Source organism: Epinephelus lanceolatus, chromosome 15 (assembly GCF_041903045.1).
Source record: "Epinephelus lanceolatus isolate andai-2023 chromosome 15, ASM4190304v1, whole genome shotgun sequence".
In the NCBI taxonomy this organism is placed as follows: Eukaryota; Metazoa; Chordata; class Actinopteri; order Perciformes; family Serranidae; genus Epinephelus; species Epinephelus lanceolatus.
The window spans coordinates 11,952,831-11,974,076 of record NC_135748.1 but is presented as its reverse complement, the minus strand read 5'-3'; the positions used below and the strand labels follow the sequence as shown (position 1 = coordinate 11,974,076).

Here is a 21,246-nt window from a genome sequence, read left to right as displayed (position 1 = left end):
TTTGACATACTATGTATTGGGACATACTAAATATTTTATTGGCATATTATATAGTATGGTTGTATGGGTACTGCAACACACAGTACATGTATAAACTTGAAAATGGGAGTTGAAAAATTCCCCTTTAACTTTGAGCCATGGGAAAACGACATCTGACTATCAGATTTAGTAATAATCATAAGCAGCATCGCAAAGCAGCAGCAGGGTTGCAGTGTGACACATGTGAACTACAAAGCTGACCCGGATATTGAAGCCTCCAATCGGACAGATCACATCCGGTGTAGATGTTTGCCATGTTTTGGCTCTGTTGTCTCTCAGTTTAGTTTCAATTTCAGTCTAAAACTGTTTATATTGGTTATTTCCAGCCGTCATGTCTCGGGGGTCAAGTGCAGGGTTTGACCGTCATATCACCATCTTCTCTCCGGAGGGAAGACTCTACCAAGTCGGTAAGTCGTGAAAGAAATGAACAACACTCAACCTGCTCTGTCATCACTACTAGCTAACAGGCTAACATTAGCTAGTAGCTTCTATCTAGCCCATTCATAGTTCAGTGGCATTTAGAAAAGACATTGTTTTGGTGCAGCAGGGTAGAGTCATAATGACTGCAATTAATGTTTGGTATATAATTTTTATAGGCGTACAGTAATAAATTGACGAGACGGTTCGTTTTGTTATATTTGTGCTAGCTTCGTAGCTAGCTTAATTTAGCTGTGCAATGCTATCATAAGGCAATGTTGTGATACATATCTTTATTAGGGGTTAAATAAATTTGGTATTTAGCTGTAGCACACTGCTCACCCTTATTCTCACTTTTTTTTTTATCAGCCATTTTCTTTAACGAGCCATATTGTTATTATGTATTAAATGTTAGCTGCAGACCAGTTTCAAACCTTAAAACAAAAAACGGTGACACTAAAATACTAAAATGTTTCAAAAATACAGATTGTGTCATATTTAAATAGAGTAAAAGAATATATAGAGTATAGAGTAAAAAAGTAATACAACTTATTCGGTTGGTTCCTTATTTTTATTTTTTTAAAGTTTGCCAACAGTGGTGAAAAGTCTGAACACTTGTAGCTCATGAACATGTTCCCTTGTGTCTGCCGTCAGAGTATGCCTTCAAAGCCATCAACCAGGGAGGGCTGACCTCTGTAGCGGTCAGAGGGAAGGACTGTGTTGTGGTCGTCACACAAAAGAAAGTCCCGGTCAGTATACACTGACACATTATAAACACACACAGCAGTTTGTGTTTCTGTGTCTTTACAAAGCATGTGGTCAGATTCCACAGCTGTCATTATGGTTGTTGCATTGCTGGAGGAGTATGTGGTGTATATCTCTCTGTTGGTAATGTCCTCGTCTTGTGTTTTACTCAGGACAAGCTGTTGGATGCCGCGACAGTCACACATCTGTACAGAATTACAGAGAACATTGGCTGTGTTATGACCGGCATGACTGGTAAGCAACATCTTGCCCATGTAGTGAATACCCAGAAATTTGAAATGTTTTTGTAAAAATAATTGTCAAAATTACTGGCTGTTACTGCAGAGCGGGAGAAAAAACAAGACAGTGCAATATCTGTCAAATGCTAGCTCTAGTTGCAGCAGAACATTACATAATAATAGTCAGAAAGACCATGACTTTAGTTGTTCTTTTATCTCAGACATGTTAGGATGTTACATACGTTGACATGTTTCAGCGGAAACTTCCGCCTTCCTCAGAAGTGGAACACTTCTGACAGGGACACTTCTGAGGAAAGCGGAAGTTTCCGCCGAAACATGTCAAGGTATGTAACATCCTAACATGTCTGAGATAAAAGAACAACTAAAGTCATTATCAGAAACTAAAGACATAATGAACACCATTGAACTAGTCAGAAAGACCACCTACCCAGTTTTTAAAAAGCTATAAGACATGACGCAAATCCATTGTTGCTAGCAAAACAGAAAACCAAAATGATAAGCTGCATCTCATATACATTTTCAGTATTCCAAAGCTGGCTAGAGCAGCCCAGAGTCTACCTGAAGCTTATCATTTTCTTTCACTATAATGAAAGAAGTTATTATGTTAGTTCATTCATGTATTTGTCCAGACTCAGATTCATCTGTGTGAAATGCTTTTTCTACCTCTTCCTCTCTCCCTCCAGCTGATAGCAGGTCTCAGGTGCAGAGAGCACGGTATGAAGCAGCCAACTGGATGTATAAGTATGGTTATGAGATCCCTGTGGACATGTTGTGCAAACGTATTGCAGACATCTCCCAAGTCTACACACAGAATGCTGAGATGAGGCCACTTGGCTGCTGTGAGTAGTGTGCACATGTGTTTTTGTGTACAAAAAACACATCCTTAATGATTGTTTATGTTCTATAGAGTTTTAACCAAACTTGACCTGCTAGAAATAATTGAAAGCACTTATTGTCATCCACTTCCAAAATAATACACTGCATGTTTCTCCAGACCAGAGCAGGTGAATGTTTTGATTTTAGCATTATTGTGTGATGTATTTCATCTACATTGAAAGCTGTTTCAGAGGGTTTTCATCACAGCTTTATATTGAAAATCAGCTCAAAATATTTGCAGTCATGGGTAGATTTAGGCTATAATAGGGGTTAACAAAGTAAATTGTCATGAAGAGATACTCATGGTATGTCTAATTTTGTTGATTGTTTCTCATTGAATATTAGTTTTGTTAGATACACCCTCAGCAGGGCATAGCAGACTAAAGGATGTTCGGATGTTGATGTTTCAAGGGACTATACTTTATTGTGCACAGAGATATGACCTGATTACTGCATCCCAATGTGTGGCTATACCTATTAGTTGCACATGAATAAATAAACAATACTGTTAACTGTTCCTCCCTCAAGACTTGCTTCTCCAACTGTTAGAGTCCCCTAGTAAAGTGCAGTCTTTCTGTCCATTTCCAGCATTAACAGTTTTTTTTTAGCTTTGTGTTAGCTTGTTTGGGAGGCTAAGGCCACCCTAAGGTGAAATCCTAAAAATGCCCCTTTTTGCAGCTCCAGTTTACACCTTTGAAAACTGATAATGGTCTAGTCCTCAAGTTCTTGCACAAGGCAATTAAAAGCCACTTTAAATCTAACAATGACTCCAAATTTCTTGACAAAAGTAAAGTATAATTTTTAAATCAATGTATAATAAATCAGATCTTGAAATAGATGGCATTGTGTCTTCTGCCATGTCATAATTTCCCTCTGCCTTGCCTCCTTCCTCTAGGTATGATTGTGATTGGAATGGATGAAGAGTTGGGTCCGCAGCTGTATAAATGTGACCCAGCTGGCTATTACTGTGGCTTTAAGGCCACAGCAGCCGGAGTCAAACAGACTGAGGCCACAAGCTTCCTGGAGAAGAAAGTCAAGAAGAAACTGGATTGGACCTTTGAGCAGACCATAGAGGTAATGCACACACACACACACTGTATATACATGCACACACACACACACTGTTTACTTTTTCCGTGCTTATTATTGGACCCTGGTATATTCAGGTTTCTGGAATGTCATGGAACTGTTTTGGAATTTCTCAGCCAAGGAGAGCCAGGGAGTTCTTTGGGTGTCAGAAAATGTCAGGGACTTTCACAACTGTGTCACTATACTAGAATGTTTTACTGAAGGGGTTTCTGCTGTCAATGATTCAATATGTGAGCTATGGATGGACTTATACAAATCAGGCACAACATGAATCCTGATATTGTTGTCATTAGAACTGATAGTTTAATTTTTAGATATTCTGTTTCAAAATATCAGTTTACATTGTCCAGATATTAATGCACTCCCCTTGCTTAGTAGCCAAAGCAACCAAAGCAAAGTGGAGTATGTCACATAGATTGACATGTAATGTCACATCCACATTTTGCAATGACCTTGCCTCAGTCAGTGTTTGTTGGTGGTCAAGGAGAGCGTGCGGACAAGCATATGTGCCATGGTTATATTTATTGTTTTTTAGAAAATACTTCTGTTAAAATGTCAAAAGATGTTAAAACACAGCTGTTCCTCTTTAGTCTTTTGGTTTGTAAGATGTCAGAAAATGGTGAAACATGCCAATCAGTGTTTCCTCAAACCCCAAAATGTTGTCCTCAAATGTTTTGTTTTGTCCACAACCCAAACCAAATCAGTTTCCTGTCATAGAGGAGTAAATAAACCAGAAACTTAAGCACTTAAGAAGCTGGAATCAGAGAACTTTGACTTTTTTACATAAAAAATTACTTAGACCAGTTAATCAATTACCGAATATAAATATATATATATATATATATGATTCTAGATTATTTGACTCTGTGAGGTCCTGTTTCCAAAGGCATCTATTTCTTAGATGCAATGTTTGATTTCCTTACCTCTCCTCTCCTTCCTTTCATGCTGCTCAACAACTCCCTCTCTACTTAAACCAGACGGCTATCTCGTGTCTGTCAACCGTTCTGTCCATCGACTTCAAGCCCTCAGAGCTGGAGGTGGGAGTTATTACTACAAAAGAACCTAAATTCAAGTGAGTATTTCCTGACACAAAGAGATCCATGAGTAGGAATTATTATACTAGCCACAGATAATTAAGAACTTTTTTCACTGCCCAGCTGCTGCTGTGAATGGGTTTTCGGGAATAAAAGTGAAGCAGGGCATTGCTGGAAAAGGCAAACAGATTTAGTCAAACGCCTTGGAAACATTTTACCAACAACAAAAAAAAAAGAAAATTAGTATTTGCTGTTCAGCTAAACGTGCCGCACTTAACAGACACCATTGCTCCTGCATTTCAGTCATGCATCTTTGTGCTGACACAAAAAACGCTAAATTACTAAAACATGGTAATGTGCTGGCTTTGTCGATAATGAATCAGAGTTATTTTTAAGAATAGATAAAAACAGACGGGTGTCGTAATGGAAATTCCCGAAAACTAAAACCAGGGATAAGATCAAAGTAAGGGCTTACAAGGTTCAGTGTGTTCTCGACGTGTGTGTGTGTGTGTGTGTGTGTGTGTGTGTGTGTGTGCGCGCGCGCAGGGCTTACAAAGCCTGGCAGAACAAAAATGACAACCGTTTACTTGTGTTTGTGTTCCAGGATTCTGTCAGAGTCTGAGATTGATGTCCACCTGGTGGCTTTGTCTGAGAGAGAGTGAGGAAAGTTGGCAACCATTTTGCTGCCGATTCTGAAAAGGATGAACCGTAACACCAGAAAACCCCGACTCCTCCACACAAAGGTCTCGCCTAGAGAGAAGATAAAGGAGGAGTTGGTATCATCTTGTTCAGAGGAGGTGGCACTACACAGCGAGGTAGAGATGAACACAAAGATGAACAGTAAAGAACAATATGGCCCTTCTTACCAGGTGGGTAGTTACCCATCTACACTGGCATTTGCCCCTCCTCCATCCCTTCTGGTCATGACTGGACACAATGTTATCCACATGTCGACCCCTCCTGCATTTTCCCTCTAGCCACACTGAGACATCCTCACTGCAGGCAGCTGCCAAATGTCACACAGCCTGGAAAGATGCTGGACATTCAAATCAGTCCACCATGACACATCAGTCTGATATGCTCTTCTCTCTCAGTGGAGCTTAGCCCTAAATGACTTCAGTTGATGAGTGTGACGTGAGTAGATTGGAAGACAGGGGTGTGGTAACACTACGGACTACAGCACAATACCTCTTAATACCTCTACCTGGTGGTCCTGTAGCTTCTGGAGTCACCAATCTTTACTCAGGGCTGCCACGACGTGTATCTCTTATTTTTTAAATCTGCTTTAAAGTCTCCCCTCTCCGCTGTCTCTAGTTCCACAGTGATGTTTTTGCTCTGATGTACTTTGTGATAACCCAGGGAACAGCTGTGGGAATTCTCCCATTACGACAGTCATCATTGTCTCACCCCTGTTAAGGTCTGCTCAGGTCAACGTCAACGGGAAGTCACTGATTATTTCATTCTCGCCCTTCTGTCTTGATCTTCATCCCCTCTGCTGACATTGCTGTACAGTACTGCACTTCTATTAAACACAACACTTTTTATCGAACACTTACGTTTCCCTGTTTCCTTGTCTTTGCATGTGCATATTGCCTCCACGAGTTGTATGTCAAGTTTAAGCAGGTGATGATATATGGAGGATGAAAACTGACAAGCATCAATAAATAAATGAATCATTATGTAAATAAATAAAGGATTATAAATACAGGAATAAATCAGTACAAAAATAAATGTATAAATAAAAACAGAATAAATTAATTTAGAAAACACAAATAAATAGTTGCATATGTAAGAACAGGAATAAATAAAAATACAGAAATAAAAAATAAATGCAGTAAATATGGAAATAAACTGATACACAGGACATAAATAAGTAAATATCTAATTTATTTCTTCATTTTTGTATATCTATATTTCTGTCTGTATGTTGATGTAGGAAGTCCAAACCTATGCATATATGTCATTATTCCTGTATTTAGTTCAGCATTTATGTGTTCTTTAATTTATTTTCGTATTTACTTATGTCTGTATTGACATAAGTAAATACGAAAATAAATACAGTATTAAATAAATAGCATTAATAAATACAGACTCTGTATTTATTAATGCTATTTATTTAATAATACTTAAGTCATCTTTGTTCTCCATAATCAATCAGACATGTAACCATCACATAAAAATGTGTAATAAGGTGCCTGTTTCCATAAGATGTTTGCATAATACAGCTTACTGTTATGTATTTCATAGGGAATGTCAATATAAATACATTTTTATTTACATTTTGTAATTTTTGAAGCACTTCTGCTCTTGAAAGGTGCTATTTATACAAAGTTTATGAGTACATTTATATGAGCTGAGATAGTAATAGTTGTACTGCTGGTGTCATATTTGGATGTAAGAGGACTTATGATGTACAACATATGTTGGAAACCCCCAGAGAGTTCACATATGCAGCTCCTTTAACATGCTTTACTTCAATAGTCATGAACAGTGTACAGAGGGATACTTAGCTTTGCCAGGGGACCACTTTTGCAAAATGATAGGAAGCCAAGGGCCAGTTAATACACAGACTTTTATCATATTTATCAGCATATGTAACAGATGAATTGCCTGTTTTCAACTTTTTGATGTTTACTGTATGCAGGGGGTTTCTGGGATTTGAGGACATCCAGGGCTTAGTCCAGACATCGCCCCTGGCACGTTTTTTTCTAAGTACAAATAAACGACCAGTGTTAGTTTATTTTCATTTTGAATTAGAAAATGTTCAAGGGGCCAGCCGACAGGGCCTTAAGTAGAGAATCACTGGTCTACAGCTATAAATATCTGTTAAATTGGGAAAATGTATTTGTGTTGTCTACACAAGAATTTAGACAAAAATAAATATGGGCTCGCAGTTATTTCAAATATGTATTTAGCTGTACAATCCATTGTATTTACATCTACTGTAAAGTTACATCTCTATTGTATGCTTAAATTCCCAGTGCGCAAAGCCAGCATACTAAGCTTAATGACGTTGATCTGATCTGCAGTACAATCACAGAATTACACAAGTATTTTACAGCCACGCTTTATATTTATTTACTGGAAATAAGGAAAACTCCCTTCCTCCCTGCCGCCCCGTGCTTGACTGAAGCATCCTGTTGTTCTGCGGAGATTCCCTTCTTTGGAGGAATGAGAAGCAGCAACGTCGCAAACAGCTGAGTGTTCTGTTCCTGGGAATTTCCTGTCCCTTCCTACTTGGCCTCACCCTCCCCAAAAACTTCCTGATTTAGATAACCAGGCAATCAGCCTCATTCCACACATACTGCGTCTACACACACACACACACAAACGCAGCAGGAGGAACTGTTGCAAGCTCAATTGACTGTTAGTTCCTCATTTAGTGGAAACGAGTTGTTATCAGGCCTTTCCTCCTTGACATGCATTATATGAAAATAAAAAGTGACCAGTCAGAACTGAAATTCAGCTGTCGTGCTTTGATGGAGGCAGTTAGACAAGCACAGACATACTGACGGCAGCAGAGGACACGTGGTTGCAGCAATTTCTCCTATAATTGCAGCCTTGTAATGTTGTCAGGTGCTGTTGATTATATGCTGGGCTCTGTGTCATCTTTGTTTTTTGTGATATTACCAAAATTACGTCTAATGTACATGTGTGAAAGCATTTTTTTCTCCAAACATAGTACCTCCATTCAGGACCGAGTGCAATTTTCCAATCACACGCCATCTGTTGCCCCTTCATGTCACCCATCCCAGTCCCCACAAATATACTCACACAGCTTTTTACTGTTAAATATGAGTGTCTTTAATTTAACTGGAGTGTGCTGGACTGTTTGCTGTCTGACATATACAACCTGCTCAACTGTACGCATTCACAGCTTCCATAAAAAATACATCTTTGTATACACAGCATTTACAATATCATACAACAGAGCTGTTTGCTGGTACATCAGTGTGGATGGATGTTTTTTTTTGGGTGACAAATGATTTGCAGTGTCTACAGAATACAAGCAATCCTCTCTTTATACAGCAAAATCATCCCATCATAATGTGTCATGTATTCACATCTCAGCGTGACCGCTCTCCCACAGCCTGGAGCGGACTCATTGTTATATTCCACCATCAGTCTCTGATTCTCCTTTGCAGCTGCCTGTCCATCTGTCTCGTCAACGGCCACGCCCGCGCCGTGTCACCCACACTGTTGGGCTCATGTGACGTCATAGCAGGAAGTAGTAGACGTGCCGAGCCGTTTCTTTTGTCCTTCACCGTCATCATCACAGCCTCCTGCCTCTGTAACTTCCTCTCTCTCCCTCTCTTGTTTCCTGCTAATGTCCATTCCACTGAATGTCATCATAACCCACCTACAAACACAAAGAGGACAGAAGACGGTTATACACCAGCCAGAAAGGAAACGACGTTACAGTGGAAGTTCTACACTTTCAACACACTCACCTCCTCATCAGACTCCTCGTCCTCCTCTTCCTCACTGTCGTCTGATTCACTGTCAGGCAGCTCCCTCAGGTCAGGACTGGTCAGTGAGAACAGTTCTTTCCTGATATCGTCATTGGTGCGACCGTAGGTGAGGTGGAAGGGAGTGTGGCCTCCAGAGGTCAGGAGGTTGGGGTCTGCTCCTTTCTTCAGCAGCAGTTTGACCAGTGAGAGATTCTGCTGGTCCACGGCCAGGTGCAGTGCACTGCGACCGTTACGCTGCTCCTATAGGGCAGGCAGAGAACCACAAGATTTTATTAGCAACTGGTGGGTCCTCAAAATGTCTTAAAATGAATGATTAATTCTATACTGTGTATAAAGTGTGTATTCTCATGTACAGCTATGATGTGTGCTGTTTACCTTTGCATTGATGTCAGCTCCTAGATCCACCATGTTCTCAACCAATGACAGGAAACCCTGAACTGAGGCCAAGTGAAGGCAGTTCTGACCTGCAAGAAAACATCAGACTTTAACAAATGACACCAGACCAGCATATGTCACTTTAAAGCTCCAAATTATTTAAAATTTAGGAGCCAACAACAGTATTTGCCTGGATGTAGCCATGCTAATTTGAATTAAAAAAAAAACTATATTTAAAAAAATTTAGTCCCCAAAGAAATCTGAAAACCAGTAAACCATGCCATACTTCAGGCTTAAAATGTCTGCACAAGTCTAAATCTATTTGGAGCCTTAGCACCTAACATTATGTGCCATGTAATAGATGGGTTTTTGTCAGGACGTGATGGCATGAATGGCTATGGCATTCCCCTCGCTTGCTTAAATGTTTCCTTCCTCCTAACCACAGTGTTCAGGGATAATGGGCAGTAGAAATGACTCTTTTCGTGCCCACCATTCCTCTGTTTAAACAGTACTTAAGACCAGCAGCAGACTGGTCAGTGTCTCGTCTGTCTCCAGGCACCAAGGGTGGGCCGCCACAGAATGGAAATTACCACCACTGCTACAGAACATAATACTCTAATAATGTTCAAACATAATAATTTAGTCCACCACTGCTGAATACAAACATTCTTGTTCCCTCACATGTAAACAAGTATAGTTTTGAAGATGAAAACTGAAGCATTTATCAGATGTGTTATAAAAAGTAAAAGCTCAGCTCGTCCAAACAGGAAAAGATCAAAACCACATCAGTTCAGGAAAAAAAGAAACACTGTTCTCGTGCTACACTCTTACCATGGTAGTTGCAGGCAGCCATCACTGTGTGTAGATGCTCTGGCTGACAGTTCTGTGTGAGGACGCTGAAGCACAGCAGGTTTCCATGGCGACAGGCGATGTGAAGAGGCGTGTCCCCGTTGTCGTCCACCAGCGTGGGGTCACAGCCGTTTACCAGGAGGCGCTCGCACACGTCGGCCTGGTTCGTTATTACCGCTAGGTGGAGAGGAGTCTGGGAGAGGAAGAAGTTAGGAGAAGACAGGTGAGTTACTATAAAAACTCATCTAGATAGAGCAAGTTCACAGGAAGAGGTGGAGACAAACATAGAGGAGAGGGGAAGATGATAAAAATGAGACCGGGGAGCTGTCAATATATTCTTTTATAAATCCTTTTCAGTACCTGTCTCTGGTCATTTTGTGTGTTGAGGAAGTCTGAGTTCTTGGACAGGTCTATCATCGATCGGATGTAGTCCTTGGCTTCGTGGATGATGGCCAGGTGGAGCAGCCTATAGAGACAGGGAGGGAAGGTAGAAAACCTGTTATGATACATGCAAATAACACAACCAAGTCTATTTTAACATACTGTAAGCAAGTAAATTAAAATACATATATCTCTGATTGTGGTTTTTCCATCTACATCTAATACTGGTACTTTAACAGTGAAAAGCTAGTTTAAAGCAAGTTTTAAATGCAGAGTAGATACTAGAAAAGCGGACAAATGGAGTAGTTTTACTTAAGCCAGCATCCTCGACAGGAGAAAACACAATAATGATATATAAAAGAAGATGCTTCAAATGAAAATCAACTTTATTTCCATCAGAAATCATCAGTCAAAGAAAAACTTTACACAACACAGGCCTCCAAACATTCAAGTGTAACATAGCAGCCAATTTTACACTGGCTGTAATAGGGATAATGTCTTCAGACTGCCATTACAGTAAAATAATGTCAACAAATGAAACAAATTAGCTCATTTAGATGCTGTTGAGGCCCCCAGGCGTTCCCAGGCCCCACACTGAGACTGCTCTTATATCCCTTGTTTAAACCATTGGTTCAATCACTGTAACATGATTTCATGCTTCATTGCCTCATATGAGACAGTTCCGCTGCTCACTTCTGATGAATAAAGTCACGTTGCTGTAAACTTTGACGCAATGGCGCAGCATACATGCACGTGCCATGAGAACAGCCACATTACTGTTCTGAGTTTAAATTATTATTTCTTGGGGGATAACTTATTTTAATTAAAAGAATAACATTTGGGGTGACACTTAATGTTATTCCCCCTGGTTTTAAGATAGCATCAAGCCGCAGACACGTCCTCCAGGGGCCAGCTTCGCCCTCAGCCCCGTCAAATGTGCATTTGTGTAATTTAAGGTACTTTTTCTTGTTTTTTCCTCCTTCTCGCTTCACGGGAGCGCGCGGCGGTCGGATTCCTTGGCCGCGCGCCCGGGACTTTCCCAGTCTGACCCGCGGCCATAGTAGATTCCCTCCTGATAATAGCCTTTTGTTTACGTCCAAGACCACCGTGTCTGACCGCAGCTAAACCCATTATCAAACCGGACACCCGTTCTGTGTATTGTTAACATTGCAGTCGCGTACTTTCAGACGTCGTAACGCTAAAATAAGCCCCAACCCGGACGGAGTTAGGCCCGGGCCTGTGCATTGTAATGACAAGCTAGAGGCAGACATTCCCCACAGGAAAGGGATCAAATTACCTCCAGGACCCGAGCTGGGCCTGCTCAGGCGATACTGCAAGTCTGGCTATAACGTTACCTCAGAAAAAAAAAGCACAAATATCCCCGTGTTTAAGTCTGTAATGTTATTCCTGGTCCGACTTACGTGTCTCCATCTTCTGTGATCTGTGTTTTCCATTCGTGCAGCTCTCCGGTTACAGCGGGAGCTTGTTTGTGCTGCGGCGGCTCACATTCCACCTGGAGCCGACGGATCTCGGCCGCCACAGCCTGGTACTCCTCCTCCTTCAGCGAATCCAAACCGCTGTCGAGCCGCTCCTCTGTCGACTGAGCCGGCTTCCCTTCTTTAGACTCCCGGTTGTAATCCATTTGGTTCAATATACTGGTCCGGTGGAGGTCCATAATGGTTTGTTATTCAGTACGAGGTGCACTTGGTTGTCTACTGGCAGACTTGTGCAGCAGTCTGTTAATGCCCTCTGTGTGGCTGCGGCGGGGCGGAGCTAACAACTAGGTGGGGGATTTCCAGAAAACTGTCACTCAGAATAACACAGCATACAGATTGCTGGCTCCAAGGGGATTTCTATTCAGACGCATATAAATACACTCCTCAGTTTGTCACCAAGAGAGCAAAGTCATTTTGCACACTACATTTGCTGCACTTAAAATATACATTTCTGCAGTATTTAAGTATTTGGACTCTTTTAATGACACATGTACCCAACAAATATGCATTTTCTTTCTGTCCACGCCTCAAACTTGAAATCAGCAGTTACTTTGAAAACACTCTTCTCAGTTATTATGCAAAGTATAATATTTCATAAAAATTATGCACTTTTAAATCAACCTGGCCAAAAGTATTTGGACAAAAACAGCCTTAAAACCACATCTCTGCTTCAAGAAATCTAATGTTTACTCTAACAGAAGGGAAGCCAAGGTCATAGTAACTTGAAGCAAAGGCCTCTATGTATCATAAGGTTAGGTAGGTGTAGACACATCCCCCTCAATGTGTAGAACATGGGCATTTACAACATAAACTGATGCAGAAAAGGCACAGACTGCTGCATAAAAATTCAATAGAAAGTATTTGATGCTTAAAGATTTGTGGTGGAGCACCTCCCCAAACCCCCCATTTCACATGTGTCTCCCCCGGTGTTGAAACCAAACCTACACCCTTGTATGGCTGCACATGTTTTATCACATTGAAGACTTTCTGTTAGTCAAGGACAGTTGCATGGAAAGTCCTTAAGATGCACCGTCTTTAGCATGCCCCTGCTGAATCACTTAAACGAAAGGAAATGTCGCTCAGCAGCCCCTCAGAGTATGAGTGTGTGGGAGGACCTGCAGGTGGGGGACTGCAGTGTGCAGTGTGCAGTGTACACAGGAGTTTCCTCCAAAATTTCAAGTATGATTGCAGTGTGACTGCAGTTGTTTATCACAGCATGAAAATGATATGATGAACACAAGAGCACACCAGCAGGCCTGCACTGGAGTTTCCCCTGAGACGCGTGGATGTTGACCACATGGTCAAGACTATGTGTTTGTTGCTAAAGATATGTCAGAGGAGCTATGATAAGCAATACACTATAATAAGTAATTTGTGCCTTATGTCTTTTTCCAGTTCAGTGCATGCATAGACTAATTGATATTATGTAAAAACATTATCATTTTCTAACACTCTAACTGTACGTAACATCCTGCCAACTATTTCTGAACATAGTGAATGACGCCACCACAGATTTTATATTGAGTAGAGGATTAAACTCCCCCTGAATCTGCCGCAGTGCCTTTAATAACCCAGTATCAAATTACTCATTCAATTCCTCTGCAGATAAAATGGAAGGACTCCAAGTCCTCGATAAGGCCGCGAGACTTTGTGAGGCTGTGTGACCTATCCCTTTAAAAACAAACATCGAGTTGAACGTGATGTTCTGGAGGCCTGAGGGAAACTCCAGGCTTGTTTTACCTCCCATTGTTCACACCGTGTGACCAGTTAGACTGGGAAGCTCAGGCTTTGCTCTCAGCACATTTTTACAAGTCACGTGAGAAAGTAACTAGGATTCATGCAAATGAAGAGTGTTTCAACTGGAAAACAGTTTCTGTGCAGGATCTCAAGCAGCATTAACTACATTTAGGCATTTATCTTGTTGAATAATTTTTAACTAAGAATAAGTCACTGTGCAACAATTGCATGTCCCAGTTTAACACTGCATTCTGCGTCAGTACTGTATATCAGTTCCTGAAGCAAGAATGGAAAGATTGTGGAGAACAAACCACACAGGCCACATTCACACCCACAGTTCATTCTAAATTCATATTATGTATCTGGCCTGCTGATCACAATCAGCTTTGAAGGCGCAGTGAAAACAAGACCTCTGTTTGAACCATAATAAGGCAGATGAATGGAGGAAAGGAATGCACAAAGCAGGCTGGAAGACCTGGAGACGAAGGGAAAACAAAGCAGTTACACAAATTTGCTCCAAGCTTTATGTATTTAGGCTGAGGGAATTTAGTATCTCAGGTATATTACGAAAGTTTAGCAAATCTCTACAGCACTGTACATCATTCAAATTCCATTTGTGAATTAATATTGATTTCAAATTACTTAAGAGTTTCTTTTGTGTCATGTCTGCTTATCTAGACAGAGGACAAAAGAGGTGAAGATTGTTTAATAAAGGTCAATCGAGGCAATCCGCCATCTAAGTGGACTAACAGTGTTGGACACTGCCAGGAAGCACGAGGCACGTTTTTCTGTTTAAATGCAGATGTGCCGATATGATTGGAGTTAGCAGATCTGAATCATTTTGACCCGGAAACCAGTCAGATGAAACCAGTGCGACTTGGCATCATTACGGTAACTGACACGAAAGTCTGAAACAACAGATGCTTAAAACAGTACAGGAACAAAATTCTAATACATGGAACATATAGCTAAATATTGTACTGGCAGCCTTAGATGTGGAAGGAAGTAATTATACTTTCAAAAATCAGAAACGATCCTGGACTTTTTTCTGTGTAATCAGTGTTTTTCTGGGGTGTCTCCCTGCTAACTTTTCTGGACTTTTCAAAAATGAAACCCGAGTCATCAACACTTTGCTGATTGCCTATTTATGACTGGAGTGCGCTCTGACTGGAAAACCTGGGAAAGGAAACTGAGATTGCATAATCTGTGATAAACCTTATCTTTATGATCGTTCTGGGATTTGGAGAAGAAATATTTATCTAAGTGTCAATTAATTTAACACATTGTCACTGTTTAACGAGCTGCAGTATATTTCCCTGTGCCCTTGTGAAAAAAATACTTTAAACTGGCTATAAAACTTTTCTATCCGTATATTTGATACATTTGATTTTATTGTACAGTATGTGCTGTATGTGTAATCATGCATGTGTGTGTTTTATTTTGATAAAGAATGTTCTCCATATTGGATTTTTAAATCTTTTTGTTTTAGCTTTTACTGTAATAAGGTACAAAGCAGGAAAAGAGCAGAATTAAAGCCAAATATTTTTCTTGGCATCTTAATGTGTCACCTCAGTGTTTCTCGCAGTAAGAGTAAAACTAAAATACTGATCGCACAAGTGAAAACATGAAAAGAGGAGTGTAAGCGGTGAAATAACATTGGCAAAATGGACAAACACTAACAGTTCCTGGCATCCAGTTTTGCACTACAGTGTCAGTTCATCCAGCTCACTATACTGTGAAGTGTGTGTGTGAGTCGAGGCTGAAATAGTTTCACTTGGTGTATGCAATAAAAAGTGAGATACAGTATTATCAGTTGAAAACAAAATTGAAATTCAAATCACGCAGTGAGTTCTTTTGAAGTTGCCTGGTGGTTCAATTATTTTGTATAATAGCAACCACACAGACAAAAGGTCAATATAAGAACAAATGTGTTTTCTATATGTATAGTGGAAACTGAAATTGAAATGTTGGACCCAAATTTTTAAAACAAAAGCTTTAGCTTCACAATGTGAGCTACAGCATTCCCATTGAATATGCTGTAGAAGAATAGCTTTTGTTATATAACTGACTGTATGCATACCTGCATGTGCAGTATCTGTGCACGTTTGGGTGTGAGTGTATGTGTCGTGGGAATCCCTGGGTATTCTGGACCTGAACAGACATGTACAACACACAATGACTCATCATGAATCACTCAATCTGCCACAAACAGTAAAATTACATTATGGTGAAGGGTCAAAGTGAGCGATGACTCATCAAATCACATTCTGACCTTATGACTGTGCGGAGACTGAAAGCATGACAGAGACACAAAAGCCCCTTTTGTGGGGCTTCACTGTTTCACCTGTTTCTCTACCTGCTTCTCTACCTGCTTCCCTTTCACTACACCTCCCGCTTCCTTCGCTGAACTGCAGACTGACTACTTGTCTGGCAGACACTCCGCCACATTTACAGGAGGATTTTACAGGCATGTGGCATAAATGTTTACTTTCGTTTCAGTTCACTTCCTCAGTATACATCTGTACTTCAAACAGGCAAGCATTCAAAATGGCACCATTAAGAGCAGGAAATATTCTATAGTGTATTCTGCACAAAAGAGCAGAGCAGCAGTCACAATGTATCCTGTGTATTTGAAATTTATTTCAAAATTAAGTTTGATTTTTATTATCACTTGTGAAATGTAACTAAGTACACTCACTCTAGCACTGTACTTTTTACGGCACTAGTTCTTTATTTGAGTATTTCCCTGGTATGTTACTTTAATAATTACATTTCAGATGAAACTATTCACTCAACTGTGACAGTGACTCAGGTTTTACATACAAAACGATCAGTTTATATAAGATTAAACTACCAACAAATTTAAACCGCCTCCATCAACTACAGCATGAAAACACCATTCACACAGTAGCTGATTTATAATGAGACTCATCAGTAAAATGCATAGAATAATGTAGTGAACACTGAAAGGGGTGTTAGTAATTTTACTTTTGATTTAATTGATTAAATAGTTAATTTTGCTGTTAATACTTATGCACTTTTACTTCTGTATGTAAAGTAAGAATGCAGATTTGTTACTTCTAAAAGCATATTATATTGTAGTATTGCTGAATATACTTAAGTAAAATATCTGAATGCTTCTTTAATCAGTGTTTATAATCTGTCATAAAGATTTACAGCTAAGGCTACATTTAACATTTTATGTGGGGATACAAAAATAAAGATTCTGGGATAAAGTTTGAGTTGAGTCAGAGACTTTTCTGCTTTAAAATATTTTTCCAAATGTTGTAGAAAAAGAAAAATAGATACATCTCAGTTATGTTGCTTTAACATGTATTTTATCTGGATTTACTTGATCATCAACTGAACTAACTTTTTATGGAAAGTAAAATATTTGATTTTCAACTTTGTGTGAAATGTTGGTTGCTAACTGTTCCAGCAGTTACAACAAGTGCAGTTAAACTATTCAACTTACTTGAGAGAATTTAAATAGCAAACTCTAAAATAGTGCACAGCTTAGCTGTGATTACTTTGCAGTAGTGTTGTTAACTCATTTGTTGATGTTCCTGGATTTCGCTGAGTCTGCTTTAATAAGCTGTGGGGGTTTATGCAGTCAGTGGGCCAGACTTCCCTTTTTACTGTTTTCTATCTTACAGCACTTTGTTGAAAAGAAAAATTAAGAATAGATTGTGCAAATTGTACTGATTCCACACAGAGTCACAACTCAGGTTTCCTGTTATTTGGTGCTGTAGTGAACAACAGACTACTGGAATCAAATGTTCATCTCCTGTAGAATGGTTGGGTTTGTCACTGGGTGCAAAGACACCAAACAAGGCCACCCAGACTCGAAGTAACACTGTCAGGGAGAATGACAGACCAGCAGCACCAGGGTGGGTCAGAGGGGAAGAAATAATGAGTGGAGGCAACTTTTTTACTCTGCAGGCAAGGTTTCAGTCAGCAGGTGGAGTCAGAGGGCTGCTGTCACCATGTGTGTATTTCAGTTGTCCTGTGCATACAATACATACAATATTTGTATTAGTAAAAACTGTATATAGTGTATACATATTTTATTTTTATTTTATCTAATTTGTATTTTTCGGTAATATTTTCATCCTTTTTAGCACTCAATCAAGCTTTTTTCAGAGCTATCAGCCATATCATCAGGTCAAGGTTAGTAGCTGCTGTGACTTCATCCATTGCGCTTTTAGGACCTTTTGTCCATGTGAGATGAATTTAAAAAAGCTAAAAGTCCATGCAACACCCAATAATGTAATAATTCCCTGAAAATGTAATATTACCTAACAATGTAATAAAACCTTCACATAATCTGATCTAAAATGTAATAATAACACCAGATAATGTCATAACTTGACCAATGTACCAATGACCAATAAAACTGTTGTGACTGATATTGTAAACACAATTTCACCAATAATGTAATACCCTTCAGGTGGGTCATTTTTTAAAAAAAAACTGATGATGTAATAATTTTGGAGAGATCAAACTGAAAATGAAATTACACATTATAGGTAAAAATGTTATTACAATATGAGTCAGGACATTTTATTACATTTTCAGTAAATTATTACATTATTGGGTGTTACAAGATCCCACACAGTAATATCATTAAGAATGATAACATATCCTATCATTCATACGCAGACAGCACACAGCTTTATATCTCTCTTTATCCCAATGACCTTACACTGACACCCTCAAAAAATGCACTATGGACACAGACTATTGGATGTGCACAAAACTTCTTACAGCTAAACATGAGCAAAACGAAAAATCCTTCTTGTTGGCCCTAAAAACAGGACGAGGAAATACGTAATGTCATACTTTCTATCACGCCACCTAGAGGTCAATGAGCAGGTCTGAAACCTGGGTGTCATCCTGGATGCTGACATAATTTTGAAAATAACATATGTATCACAAGAATATATTTCCATCACCTGAGAAATATATCGAAAGTTAAAAAAATTTATATCACAAACCGATGCTGAGAAACTGGTTTATGTGTTCATTTTGCACAGATTATATTACTGCAGTGCTCTTTTTACTGGATTATCAAAACAGTTAACAAGAAAACTACAACTCACACAGAGTTCAGCTGCTGTAGTTCATCATTACGTTAATCCAATACTTAAATCACTTCACTGGCTTACCATTCAACAGAGAACTGGTTTTTAAGGCACTACATAACTCAGCTCCTCAGTGTTTCTGGCCTGCTCACCCACATCTGACCTCTGCGGTCTTCAGACAGTAACTTGTTGGTTGTACCCAGAGTGCCCTACAGTCCATCTTCTGATGAATATGATTATGTACAGTTGACCGTTATTGAGATGATCTTGAGCTGGATTTGTTTTGTCAAAATACTATTTCCAAAGTGAATTAAACAGTTAGTTACACAAGCCAACAAAGCAGCTTCAAACAATCATTTTTTGGTCCTGGGAATCTGTGCCACTAGATGGCGACAGATGATTGCTTTATTGAGCTCAATTGTCACACTACTGAGCCTACACACCAAAGATTTATCTCTCACTCTCACTATGATGAAGCCTGAGCATGGTGCAGAGGAGCAATGAACTGACAGGGGCTCATGGATGATTTCTGTGTTTATTACCTCATCACATAAAAGCTGATGAACAAGCTGATGGAAATTTGACACTTGACACTAAATTAAACCTCTCTCTAATGTTACTATAACGTTAACTGGAGTCCTAAAACTATTCCAGACATCTAATTAGGTGAGAACCAGTGAAATGTCTCAATTTAACTGGTTTCCTTATTTTTCTATCAGATATTTGGCTCTGTACAAACACAGTTCCCATCAGTTAAGATGTAAACTCTATGTAAACACAAATAGCTCAGCTGTATAATGCTGCAGTACTTAAAGGCTTGTGACTGAGGAGCACAAATCAATAGAGTCATTTTCAGCAGTCTGGAGGATTATCCACCTCACTGCCCTCTGATGCGATGCAAACTACACACACACACACACACACACACACTTTATGTGTCCTCCAGCCAACAGCCTTCTCAGACTGTCTGTGGATCCATATTTTTCAGGACACTGACTGAGAACATTTACCCTGTTTTTAAACTATTGAGAGCTGCCTGCTCTTTCCTGTCCCTCCTTACACCAGCCTGCAATTTTTATTCTAAAATACCATAAAACTTCAATTACAAGCCAAGTCCCAAAGAAACATCCAGTCCGTTTGACTAGCCTGGTTTGGCTACAGGTAAGTTATTCAGATTCAATTAGTCCATAAGGGTCCTCCGATCAAAATAATCTAAAGGGTTTTTCATAAAAATGAATCTAAGCTGTGAGTATTGTTTTAACAGGATAAAGTGATGTTGTGTCAGTATGCCGGGTGCCATAATCCTACAGTGCCATAAGTCACTCTGTCTCTGATGCGTTGTCTGTCAGAGCTATAGATCAAGTGAATGACTCATAATTAATGTGTTATCAGAAGCCTAATTTTTATACTTCAAATAAACAATTTGATTGTATTTCCCATCTTTGCTGAGCAGGAATTAAAGACATGTCCCATACAGATGTCTTTCCCAAATATATGCCTGTTGAATTCAGAGATTTAAGCAAATGGGCTACTAACTTAAGTTTTACAGTATGGGGTTTTATTATTTTAACCTCATGGCAGAGATCTCTGTCCCAATCCACTCTTTTGTCTTGGTTATCAATCACAAATATAATACTAATAATAATAGGCCTATAGATGTTGGTGTGATACATCATCATTTTGAAGTAGGCCTATGCACCAGGTTAAGTCAGAGAATGTCAAAATTATGATTAACTAAGCAGCCTAATGTAAAGTAAATCACAATTTTGCCTAGGTCAAATTTATGGGAGAGCAATCTAAAATGATGAGACAAGAAAGAAAAATTAGAATTTTGAATTAATTTCTCTTGTTTTGATTCACCATTAACATTTTTTTTATTTTAGTAATTCCTAACATAGTCTGTTTCTTCCTTTTTGAGACAATTTCCATACAATACAATGTGGGGTGAAATGATTGACATTAAACTGACTCGGGCCTCAGTCACTCACATGTTTACTGTTTCAGTCAGATCAATACAGGCTGAACCTGTGTAAAGGTTCCCTCTGTGCGGAAGACATTAGCAGCTCACAATTACAGTGAAAACAACCATAAAACCTAGAAAGCTTGGTGCTTAATTAGTTTTTAGTGTTGGACTCACCACCCATCTCATTTCTATTCCCCAGGCGGCCCTCATCAAGCCAGCAGCCCGACCCTCAAGCTTGTTCTCACGCTCATCCGCCTTGATTGATTTCCAGGGAGCGACGCAGGCTGGCTGAGCCCACTGGCCGGGCTATAGACCGCCTGGCCCGCACGGTGGGGCCGGCCAAGCCCGGGGGGAGAGGATGGATGGATGGATAGATGAATCTCCCTCCGATCTCTTATCAGCCAGAGCAGCTTCTGGGAGGACGGGTGTG

The 21,246-nt window shown here is 39.7% G+C and overlaps 2 protein-coding genes across 2 annotated transcripts; one reads left to right on the top strand and one right to left on the bottom strand.

The window, feature by feature from the left end:
* Positions 1-253: 253 nt before the first annotated feature.
* psma6a (proteasome 20S subunit alpha 6a) lies at positions 254-6,008 on the top strand. Its single transcript, XM_033641837.2, has 7 exons — positions 254-446; positions 1,111-1,205; positions 1,374-1,455; positions 2,144-2,299; positions 3,232-3,410; positions 4,403-4,497; positions 5,064-6,008. Exons 1-7 carry the CDS (start codon positions 371-373, stop codon positions 5,119-5,121), a joined length of 741 nt encoding a protein of 246 aa, XP_033497728.1. The 5' UTR covers positions 254-370; the 3' UTR covers positions 5,122-6,008.
* Positions 6,009-8,238: 2,230 nt separating this feature from the next.
* Positions 8,239-12,291, bottom strand: nfkbiab (nuclear factor of kappa light polypeptide gene enhancer in B-cells inhibitor, alpha b). Its single transcript, XM_033643594.2, has 6 exons — positions 11,958-12,291; positions 10,516-10,621; positions 10,138-10,348; positions 9,307-9,395; positions 8,911-9,171; positions 8,239-8,819 (listed from the first exon to the last, which is right to left on the bottom strand). The coding sequence occupies exons 1-6, from the start codon at positions 12,209-12,211 to the stop codon at positions 8,784-8,786; spliced, it is 957 nt and encodes a 318-aa protein (XP_033499485.1). The 5' UTR covers positions 12,212-12,291; the 3' UTR covers positions 8,239-8,783.
* Positions 12,292-21,246: the final 8,955 nt, after the last annotated feature.

Bases quoted from the DNA above. Each gene is read 5' to 3' on its own strand.
- nfkbiab (XM_033643594.2), bottom strand. From the start codon at position 12,211: ATGGACCTCCACCGGACCAGTATATTGAACCAAATGGATTACAACCGG. The intron at 9,396-10,137 runs GTAAGAGTGTAG...GTTTTCTTGCAG, and splicing joins GGCTGCCTGCAACTACCATG to GTCAGAACTGCCTTCACTTG. The intron at 8,820-8,910 runs GTGAGTGTGTTG...TTGTGTTTGTAG, and splicing joins ACGAGGAGTCTGATGAGGAG to GTGGGTTATGATGACATTCA.
- psma6a (XM_033641837.2), top strand. From the start codon at position 371: ATGTCTCGGGGGTCAAGTGCAGGGTTTGACCGTCATATCACCATCTTC. The intron at 447-1,110 runs GTAAGTCGTGAA...GTCTGCCGTCAG, and splicing joins GGGAAGACTCTACCAAGTCG to AGTATGCCTTCAAAGCCATC. The intron at 1,456-2,143 runs GTAAGCAACATC...CTCTCCCTCCAG, and splicing joins TGTTATGACCGGCATGACTG to CTGATAGCAGGTCTCAGGTG.